General features: G+C 35.8%; 1 protein-coding gene across 1 annotated transcript; it reads right to left on the reverse strand.

Annotated features, from left to right (window-relative positions):
- Positions 1–775: 775 nt before the first annotated feature.
- LOC107918643 (ent-kaurenoic acid oxidase 2) lies at positions 776–10,109 on the reverse strand. The gene is made up of 8 exons (XM_016848234.2): positions 9,749–10,109; positions 9,079–9,559; positions 7,254–7,505; positions 7,093–7,182; positions 1,595–1,673; positions 1,391–1,497; positions 1,161–1,282; positions 776–1,038 (listed from the first exon to the last, which is right to left on the reverse strand). The coding sequence occupies exons 1-8, from the start codon at positions 9,985–9,987 to the stop codon at positions 945–947; spliced, it is 1,464 nt and encodes a 487-aa protein (XP_016703723.2). The 5' UTR covers positions 9,988–10,109; the 3' UTR covers positions 776–944.
- Between the last annotated feature and the right edge of the window lie 1,352 nt (positions 10,110–11,461).

The following is an 11,461-nucleotide window of genomic DNA, read 5'->3' on the forward strand; positions in this document are numbered from 1 at the left end:
CAATTAAAGAGCTGAAAAAGTATGGTGCCATTAAATTCAAAGGTGTGAAAGGCATTGATCCAAAAACTGCTGAAAACTGGTTGGAAATTGTTGAGTTAGTGTTGGATCAATTGGAATGTATCCCATCGAAGTGTGTTACATGTGTTGTTTCTTCATTAAAAGAATAGGTGTATCAATGGTAGTTGACGGTAAGTCGTCATGTTTTGTTAGCAAAGTTAACAAACATTAGCTTCTCCATCCATTTTGGGGTGATTTGACAAACTATGCAAGTTTAAGGGCTAAAAGAGATAAAAAAATTAAAGGGTTAAAATGATTTTTTTTTTGTAAAGTTGAAGAGCCAAATAAACCATTATGCCTTTTTTTTTTAATTCGTAATATTACACCAACAAATTTAACAAAAAAATTTATCAATGTTTAATATTAAACTTGAATTTTGAAATATTAAAAATTAATAGACTAAATTCTTGAAAAAAAGATACAAAGTCTAAATTCTAAATTTGTAAAAAAAATACATAGACCTATAGCATATTTTATCTCACATTAAAATTTCCATACTACGTCACAATGAAACTAATATATTTCAAATTCAACTATAGGGTTGGGTATGTATGTAACAAAGCAAATGGGAAGATTATGAGGTAGATAAAGTGGAAGTAGGCCGATGGCCAATAATCAGCTTATAATAGAAAATCTAACGATTGCCCAATAGCTTCGGGCTATTAAACTGATACTTCCGTCAAAAAAAAACCTAACTGATATGTGGGCAGAAAAATAACTAAATTTTCTTGGTATGATCAATTATCACGTTCATGTTTCATGGACATGGTCGTGGGGAGCTTTTGTCATATGCAACATCAAAGTACAACACGGAGGAAACTATCCAAATCTAAATTGGAGGAAAATAAGATAAACATGAAGATTGTTTGCATCGTCGTTGATCGAATTCATTCGATCTTCATGACCTTTGCAAGGCAGTTGTCCACGGGCCTTGGGAGAGGTAAATACACAATGGGTCCTCCTGGTTTAATTTGTTCAAGCCTGCAAATTTAATCGAAGTAATGTCATGGACAGAAAAAAGTCAGTCGTTTTGGCCAATAGAAACTAAAGCTTGAGTAGAAGATAGAAACCAAGTAGTTGGATTGAATTAATGTTGAACTCACTCGTAGTTAAGGAGAAAATAATGAAGGAAAATGGAGATCTCAAGCTTGGCCAGATCAGCTCCAGGGCAAATCCTACTTCCTGCTCCAAAGGGAAGGAATGATCCTGCTCTGGGTTGATGGTTCTGTATGCAATGCCATTAAAGCATATGCCATTTGTCAATATAGGTATAGCCATTTTAACAGGCAAATGAAGTTTATATGTTTTAGTCATTCAGTACGTTTAAACGTACCTCCCATCTTTGAGGGAGGAACTCTTTGGGGTTTAAATAAACTTGAGGGTCCATATGAATACCCCTATTCCAAACCAGAACCTTCCAACCTTTCGGTATCAAATAACCTAGAAACATTAGTTTTTCACTCAGTGACGCCGATAATACAGATTAAGATGGTTGAAGAATGTCGTGCTGGGAATTTGGAAAGGTTTAATCTCTAACCATTAATGTTAACATCAACTTTTGCCTCACGAAAGTTGCAAAAGGAGACACTCGCCCTTCTCAGTGTCTCATCAATAACCTGAAATTCAAACATCCTAGTATGTCACTCGTTGTATTCTTTTAACATTTGAAGTAAAAGACATGTTTCTTGTGAAATGAGTAAGTCAATGATATAGAATAGCACACAAGTGACGTCGTTACCTGTTGTGCGGAAGCGTGTAAAAGAGTAAAATTATTGTACTAAAAAATCACACTAAGTTCAATTCCCAGGAAAGAGAGGTGGATCACAAGGATCGCTTAAGTACCAGGTCTTTCCTAGCCAGAATATCCCTTAATCGTAATTTAATAGCACAATGAATCACTACAATCACACACACAATTCATGCAGAATAATACAATAAAGAACACAAGAATTTAACGAGGTTCAGCAAATTTTGCCTACGTCCTCGGGCACTACCAAATATATTTCACTCCAAAATACAAGTGAGAATTTACAAAGAGAGAGAGAGAAAACAATGCCTTAAGTAGAGAATGGCAAGTTTGAGATACAGAATGAGAGATGGTTATGCCTATTTATAGTTGAGGTTCAGGGATCAACTTGCAAAGTCACTTTACAATTAGGGACCATATATTGCAAATATTCAGATTTTATTATGCCAATATCTCGATACCCATATCTTTGACTTTCCAATATTTGATACCCATATCTTTGACTTTCCAATATTTGATACCCATATCTTTGACTTTCTATTATTTGATACCCATATCTTTGATTTTCCATAAATATGGATAATTCCCAATAATCTCCACCTTGAAGATTTGATTCGAGTAATCTTATCTTCACACAATTCTCTCTGCCTTTGTCAACAACACTTGATAGTGCCTTCTTCAACTGTTAAACATGCAGAATATTGATCAAGTTCAAACAATGTTCGAACTTGATTGTTGTTACTACATTGGTCATCATATCTGCGGGATTATCTGCAGTCTTAATCTTCTGAAGGTGAATTTTCCCCTCATCAATAATTTCCCGCACAAAGTGGAAACGTACATCGATATGCTTTGTACGTGCATGATAGACTTGATTCTTTGCTAAATGAATAGCACTTTGACTATCACAATACACATTAATATGCTCCTGGACCAATCCCAAGGTTTTAACCATACCTTGTAACCAAATAGCTTCCTTTACAGCCTCTGTTACAGCCATGTATTCAGCTTCTGTGGTTGACAACGCAACTGTAGACTGCAGTGTAGACTTCCAACTTATTGGTCCTCCAGCAAGAGTAAACACATAACCAGTGGTTGATCTTCATTTGTCTAAATCACCGGCATAATCAGAATCAACGTACCCAACAACACCTTTACCAAGTGTAGTATCCTGCTTGAACAGTAATCCAATATCCATGGTCTTATGAATATACCGTAGAATCCATTTCACAGCTTGCCAATGTCCTTTTCCAGGATTATGCATATACCTGCTCACTATACTAACTGCCTGTGAAATGTCGGGTCTTGTACACACCATTGCATACATCAAGCTACCTACTGCATTAGAATACGGAACTTGTAACATGTATTCTTGTTCCGTATTTGTCGAAGGAGATAGTTGTGCAGAAAGCTTGAAATGAGAAGCCAACGGGGTACTTACAGCTTTAGTCTGCTCGTTCATGCCAAACTTCTGTAGTATCTTCTTTAAATATTGCTTTTGAGATAAACTAACTCTGCCATGAGCTCTATCCCTACATATTTCCATGCCAAGGATCTTCTTAGCTTCACCTAGATCTTTCATCTCAAACTCAAGGTTGAGTTGAGTCTTCAATCTCTCAATTTCAACTTTACTCTTAGGTGCTATCAACATATCATCAACATATAAGAGCAAGTATACGAAAAATCCTTCTTGTAGCTTCTGAAAATACACGCAATGATCAAATTTACTTTTTGTATACCTTTGCCCTTTCATGAACTGATCAAATCGCTTGTACCACTGCTTTGGAGATTGTTTCAATCCATAAAGCGACTTTATCAGTTTGCAAACCCAATTTTCTTTATCAGCAACCTTGAATCCATCTGGCTGAGTCATATAGATTTCCTCTTCCAAATCACCGTGTAAAAATGCGGTCTTCACATCGAGCTGAACTAGTTCAAGATCATATTGTGCAACCAAGGCTAGCAAAATCCGAATAGACGAATGCTTCACAACTGGAGAAAATACTTCATTGTAGTCTATTCCTTCTTTCTGAGCGTAACCCTTTGCTACCAATCTAGCCTTGTATCGAACTTCATTTTTATCAGGAAATCCTTCCTTCTTTGCATATACCCATTTGCATCCAATTGCCTTCTTTCCTTTAGGTAGTGTCACCAACTCCCAAGTCCTATTTTTATGAAGAGACTGCATTTCTTCATTCATAGCTTGCTTCCACTTTACACTATCAGAGTTACTTCTTGCTTCTGTGTAAGTAGAAGGAACATCATCATCTGCAATTGGAAGTGCATAGGCCACCATATCATCAAAGCGAGCAGGCATACGAATCTCTCTTCTTGGCCTTCTATATGCAATTGAATCATGTTGTTGTAGAAGTTCTTGGGTCGAAACTTCTTCATCATTTGTTCCTTCAATATTAGCTGGATCATCATTAACCTTTTCAAGCTCCACCTGCTGCAAAGTGCCACTGGTTGTGTTATCCTTTTGTGAATTATTGTTCTTCATCATGGTTGATTCATCAAAAGTCACATCTCTACTGAAAATTATTTTCCTTGTATCAGGACACCAGAGACGGTATCCTTTTACTCCACCAGTTATACCCATGAATAATGCTTTCTTTACTCTTGGGTCTAACTTAGATTCTTTTACATGATAATATGCAGTGGAACCAAAAATATGTAAAGAATCATAACCAATAGCAGGTTTACCAGCCCACCTCTCCATAGGAGTTTTTCCATTTATTGCAGCTGATGGCAACCGATTAATTAGATGGCACGCATATGTAACTGCCTCAGCCCAAAATTCTTTGCCCAATCCAGCATTGGACAACATACATCGAACTTTCTCCAGTATAGTCCGATTCATACGTTCTGCCACCCCATTCTGTTGTAGTGTATCTCGAACAGTGAAGTGTCGTACAATACCTTCATCGTGACATACTTGTAGAAATGGATCATTCTTGTACTCAGTACCATTGTCTGATCGAAGTCGTTTGACTTTTCGACCAGCCTGGGTCTCCACCATCTTCTTCCATTTCAGAAATACATCCAAAACTTCATTTTTCCTTTTCATTAGATACACCCATACTTTTCTTGAATAATCATCAACAAAAGTAACAAAATAGTGCATACCTCCCAAAAAAGCCACTTTAGTAGGTCCCCACACATCACTGTGAACGTAGTCCAGAATTTCTTTTGTATTGTGAATTGCTGAACCAAATTTTATCCTCGTCTGCTTGCCCAGAACACAATGTTCACAGAATTCCAATTTGCAAGAATTTGCACCTTTCAACAAGCCTTGCTTCGCCAAACTCTGCAAAGCTTTTTCACCAGCATGTCCCAATCGCATATGCCATAACCTGGTAGCCTCTGAATCTGCATCTTTCGTAAAAGCTGTTGATGTTGATCCAATAACTGTACTTCCATTTAAATAGTACAGATTATTCCTTCTTGTGCCTTTCATCACCGTCAATACCCCAGCTACTACCTTTAGTAATCCATCTCTCAAAGTGATTGTGAGCCCTTTAGATTCTAGGACCCCTAATGAGATAAGATTTTTCTTCAAGCTAGGTATGTAGCGAACATCTGTCAAGACTTGAATTGAGCCGTCGTGATTCTTCAATTGGATTGTACCTACTCCCATTGTCTTACAAGCGCTATCATTGCCCATAAAAACAACTCCACCTTCTAGTTCTTTAAGACTAGAAAACCAGTCCTTATTAGGACACATATGGTAAGTACATCCCGAATCCAAAATCCACTCATCTGTATGACATGCCATTGCCATGCCAACCAAGCTAAAGTCTGACTCCTCATCATGCTCCGCTACACATGCATCAGAAATAGCTTTACCCTTTTGTAACTTAGGACAATTCTTTTTCCAATGCCCTTTCTCACGACAAAAAGCACATTCATCTTTGGCAGGTCTCCCTTTGGACTTACTCCTTCTACTAGATTTGTTGCTGCGCGAACGACTTCTTACTGTTAAGACTTCTGTAGTTGTATCTCTGTGATCTTTTTTATCTTTCTTTCGAGTCTCAGATCTATACAACGCACTACAGACTGTATCAAATGTGATTGTATCCTTCCCATGAAGTAATGTGGTGGTAAGATGATCATATTCATCAGGAAGAAAATTCAACAACAGTAATGCCTTGTCTTCATCTTCAAATTTCTCATCCAAATTTAGCAAGTCTGCTAAAATTTTATTAAATGAGTTCACATGGTCATTCATCGACATACCGGGTGCATACGTGAATCGATAAAGTTTTTTTTTCATATAAAGCCTATTTTCAAGACTTTTTGTTAGAAACTTTTCTTCCAGTGTATCCCACAACTTCTTCGCTGATGTCTCCCTCATGACAGAGTACTTCTGCTCTTTGGCCAAACATAGGCGAATTGTTCCACATTCCTGTCTATTGATCTTGGCCCACTCCTTGTCATCCATCTTGTCAGGTTTTTCTTCAAGGGCTATATCCAGCTCTTGCTGACATAAGACATCCAGGATCTCACATTGCCACATACCAAAATTATTGGTACCATCAAATTTCTCTACTTCAAATTTCGCATTGGTCACAGTAGTCTTTGACGATGACTTTTCCATTTTTTTCTCCTCAATCCCAACTACAGTACGTGACCAGTGCCGTGAACGATCGTATTCCCCAAGTACGAATCTAGCTCTGATACCAATTGTTGTGCGGAAGCGTGTAAAAGAGTAAAATTATTGTACTAAAAAATCACACTAAGTTTAATTCCCAGGAAAGAGAGGTGGATCACAAGGATCGCTTAAGTACCAGGTCTTTCCTAGCCAGAATATCCCTCAATCGTAATTTAATAGCACAATAAATCACTACAATCACACACACAATTCATGCAGAATAATACAATAAAGAACACAAGAATTTAACGAGGTTTAGCAAATTTTGCCTACGTCCTCGGGCACTACCAAATATATTTCACTCCAAAATACAAGTGAGAATTTACAAAGAGAGAGAGAGAAAACAATGCCTTAAGTAGAGAATGGCAAGTTTGAGATACAGAATAAGAGAGGGTTATGCCTATTTATAGTTGAGGTTCAGGGATCAACTTGCAAAGTCACTTTACAATTAGGGACCATATATTGCAAATATTCAGATTTTATTATGCCAATATCTCGATACCCATATCTTTGACTTTCTAATATTTGATACCCATATCTTTGACTTTCCAATATTTGATACCCATATCTTTGACTTTCTATTATTTGATACCCATATCTTTGATTTTCCATAAATATGGATAATTCCCAATATTACCTTTTGAAGATAATACATTTCTCTGATATCCTTTAAAGTCAAACCCTTCTCTGTAATTTGTCTGTTCTTTAGGATTTCTTCCTGCTCTTCCTGAAAAACTGGTAATTAAGTGAAAAGAAAAAGAAAACTGGCAATCAATGCTACAATGTCAATCATCCAACCTTAGCTTTTTTTAATATTTCTGGATTGTTATGGAGATAAAAGATTGCCCACATAGCTACATGAGCTGAGCTTTCATGCCCAGCTAACAAGAACATGAGTAGTAAATCGATTATATCCTCATCCGATAATTTCTGGCCATTCTCGTCTTTAATTTCCATAAGTAGATCAATCATTCCTCTCTTTACATTTGGGTCATTGACTCTCCTCTCATCCAGCACTCCTTGTAGGATCTTAACCAACATCTTCCTTGCCTGTTCAGTTGTCAATTCGATAAGCAAATTTGTTGAAAAGTGTCCAACCATGCTGTTGTTACGATTTTGTTAAAGTGCATGCAGGCTATTTGGATGTTGCAGCTCTTGTGCATGCTGCATTAACAAGTTTTTTGTTTAGTTACATTATAATTAAACTTAGTTGAAAATGTACAGGCTGATAAAAGCTTGAAGTGTTTAGGTAGTTGAATGACTAGTTTAGGTGGCTTGTTTATTTGCACAAGAAATGTTTTACAAGTTACTAGGCTACTTAGTGGTAGTAGGCAGTATTTAGTGATGTATTTGGTTATAAATGTATTTTTTTTCTAGTTGAATGAATGAGCAAAATGAGCTATCAACCATAAGCTCCATTGCTACACGATTGTGAGCAAGTAAAAATATTTCGTGCATCTTGCTTCCTTATTTTTATGTCCTGATAACCCCAACAAATGGTATCATGGGCCTAAGTCTTTGAGGGCCATTGGTTTTGCTTTTGCTGCTTGTTAAGAAAGACAGAAGCTTCTAAAGTCTGTCATCATTTGAGGGCTGCTTGTAAAGAATACAGCAGCAGCTCACCCCTGTGATACTCCCAAACAAGCTTGGGATAAGCTGAATGAGGAGTTGATGGAGTATGGGCATGAAGACACTCCACGGCAGGAGGGAGTATGTCCAAGAAGAAACAGGACTATAATGAACAAGGCAAGATGTGTTTAAAGGCAAGTTGCTAACCAAGGCTGTGAAGGAGGAGAAGACCCCATTTCAAGAACAAATCTTTGGCACAAAAGACTGGGATAGTCAAGTGTGTGGGTCAGATTTTGTTGATAACGAGGCCAAGGCTGAACATGAGTTGAAAATGAATTGCTTGAGCAGAGTCAGCTTGAAACAAAGCATAATGAATGATTGGTAGTTGCAGCATGGAAACCAAGGAGGAGTGTTGAAAAGTGGTCAACCATGTTGTTGTTATGCTTTTGTTAAAATGCATGCAGGCTATTTGCATGTTGCAGCTCTTGTGCATGTTGCACTAACAAGTTTTTTGTTTAGTTACATTGTAATTAAACTTAGTTGATAATGAACAAGCTGATAAAAGCTTGAAGTATTTAGGTAGTTGAATAACTAGTTTATGTGGCTTGTTTATGTGCACAAGCAATGTTTTGCAAGTTATTAGGCTACTTAGTGGTAGTAAGCAGTTTTTAATGATATATTTGGTTATAAATGTATTGTTTTTTCTAGTTGAATGAATGAATAAAATGAGCTATCAGCCATAAGTTCCCTTGCTGCACGATTGCGAGCAAATAAAAATATTTCATGCATCTTTCTTCCTTATTCTATGTCCAGATAACCCCCAACAAAATTATATTGGACCGTTACAAGTTCCAGGTGACTATATGATATTGTTAATTGTGTTAACCGTTGCCAGCTAGTTAGCTACTTAGGTTTGACAAAATTGTCGTCTTTGGCATCTCTTTTTTGTCTTCATCTATATAAGAATCTCTACCTTGACTTTTACATTTAATTAATATAATAGGTTGAAAGGGATATTATTTGTGCAGAAAAAGGGTGTAGAAAATTGAAGTACCTTGAGAGCTTTGTAGAAAGCGAAGCCAGGAATATTAATAGCGGCAGATTTCATCCCATAGTTCAAGTCAGCATACCGCTTCTCAACGGACCCCATAACTGATTCAGCAGTGAAGCCAAGAAAGATATGGGTGATGACCTTGAAAGTGAACTGCCTTAACTCGTTCAACAGCTCAATCGGCTCTTTCATGCTAGACCATTCATCCAAAGAATTAACCACGATCTCCTCAATGTATCCAATATACATGGACAGTGCCTCGTGGCCGTTGATTGGGGCTGTTGTTAGCCTGCGAAGACGCTTGTGTTCGGAATTTGGAATGCTGTGAAACGATTTTTTCCCCGTTAATTGCTTTGTGGATAATGGGTAACCCAATCCAAATTGTTCATCGTCTGCCAACACTTTCCTACAGGTTTCCGGGATAGAAACTATGATGCTTGGACTTCCGAACAAGTAGGTCTTGTACATACCCGTTCGGCCATACCTGCAATCCCCCACGAAAAAGGAAAAACGAGGGGTGTCAAGTTGTGCTCAAAATAACATGGTATCAACTAATCACTAGTCTAGTGGCTTAACTTCTTATTATGCGAAATCACAGATTCCCCTACCTTGATCTAAAAGAAAAAGAAAACAAACATGGCAGTTCTGAACAACGAAAGGGAAAGAGAAAGACCTTTTAACCTTGTTGTAGATGAAGGTGTCAGGGTCGTTGGACCTGAAAACTTTGAGGAAAGACCACATGTTGCCGATGATAGGCCATCCCATATCGCCTGGAGGAAGGGAATGTTTCTTCTCTCCCAAACTGCTAACATAGCACCATTCGTTTATTTTCTTAAGAAAACCAAACACGATAACATAGGTTCCAAGCAGAACAGCAAGAACCAAAGCCAGTATATTTAAATATAATCCCATTATTATTATGGAATTAATTTCTCTCTTTTGCTAGCTTTTTGTGTGCCTTTGGTACTTATGTTTCTGTAGACGACGCTCTATGTTGTTGCTGGCGATCTTCTAAATCCTAATTATATATACAAACTGCCACGCTGCCCTGCAGCCATAGCTCGTATCGATCAATTCCAGGGCAAGTATAATTATTGCTATATTATTATTTCTGCGTGCTAAAGTATCTGTCATTAGTTACCAAAGCCAGCATGTGATAACTCAGTCCATTGATTGCCATACTTTTTATATTTGTATTTATTTTAAAAAATTTAATGTAGTTTTTAGCCTTTGTTTTCTAGTTGCAAATGCATCAATTACGGTATAGTCATTTAAAAATGCCTGAAAGTAGAGAGAAACTCACTGCTTAGACTTTTGAATCATTTATGTTACATTAGAATCTTTGAATATACAGGGGAAGGAGTTGTGAAAATAAAACTTTTAATTATAATTAAATCAACTTATATGTATTTATCCATAAGTTGTTAAATATTTTATTATTTTTCTCATTGATAAGGTAATTTAATATAGTTCATTAATGATGCATGAGACTTATAATAAAAAATAAAAATTAATTTGTAAAGGTTATCGCTATACTCAACTATTTCAAATAAATGGTTAAAAATTTTAATCAGCTCTGAATTTTTTTATTAAAAAATTAATTAAAATTTTTTTACAATAAAACACATCCAATTAAATCCTCATTATGATAAATTTTCATAAGTTAGACATTTTAATCAACAACTTTAGTCATTGACCATTATTGTGCTCACATGATCATTAAAGATTATTGATTTAACTTTAATACCATGTTCAAGTCTAGAATGAATATGAACAAATGGACTTCATTTGAGCATAAAAATTCATTTGTCTAGACATAATTTTTAAAATTATAAAAAATATATATATAAAGAACAAAAAAAACTGGTGGTTTTTTCTCTATCTGATGATTTATGAGTTTTTGAAGAAGTTGTTGCAGGTTTTTAAAATCTAATTTGTTTATTGTGGCATTAGCGTTTGGTCATTTTTTCTGTCAATGTTTAACTTCAATCCAAGATTTAAAACTAAAATGTTAAGAAACATATTATTATGGTCAAACACGTGAATAAAAAAAAAGATAATAATGTGAAATTTGTTTAACATAGATGGTAAAATGTAAAATTTTTTAATCACTTTGACAATGGCTACATCTCATAAGCAACGCGAGATCTAGCCCATTCCAATGTTCGAATAACAAGATTTACATGTTGTGAGATATCAAGAACCATAATCTCTCATTTTTTCTATATAATTTTTATAATGTTTACAAAATTTTAATATTTTTATATATTTTATAAAATTTTTAATTTTTTTATAATTTAAAAAATTACATCTAAAATGAACCCGAACAAAAAAATTATAGACATTCATTTGTCCAAGTTCATTTTAAACTAGAAGTTTTTAATAT

Source organism: Gossypium hirsutum, chromosome A08 (assembly GCF_007990345.1).
Source record: "Gossypium hirsutum isolate 1008001.06 chromosome A08, Gossypium_hirsutum_v2.1, whole genome shotgun sequence".
In the NCBI taxonomy this organism is placed as follows: Eukaryota; Viridiplantae; Streptophyta; class Magnoliopsida; order Malvales; family Malvaceae; genus Gossypium; species Gossypium hirsutum.

Coding starts and splice junctions, on each gene's coding strand:
- LOC107918643 (XM_016848234.2), bottom strand. CDS start 9,987: ATGGGATTATATTTAAATATACTGGCTTTGGTTCTTGCTGTTCTGCTT. Junction 7,506..9,078: donor CTTTCTACAAAGCTCTCAAG/GTACTTCAATTT, acceptor ACAACTGAACAG/GCAAGGAAGATGTTGGTTAA. Junction 1,039..1,160: donor TATTTTCTCCTTAACTACGA/GTGAGTTCAACA, acceptor TTAAATTTGCAG/GCTTGAACAAATTAAACCAG.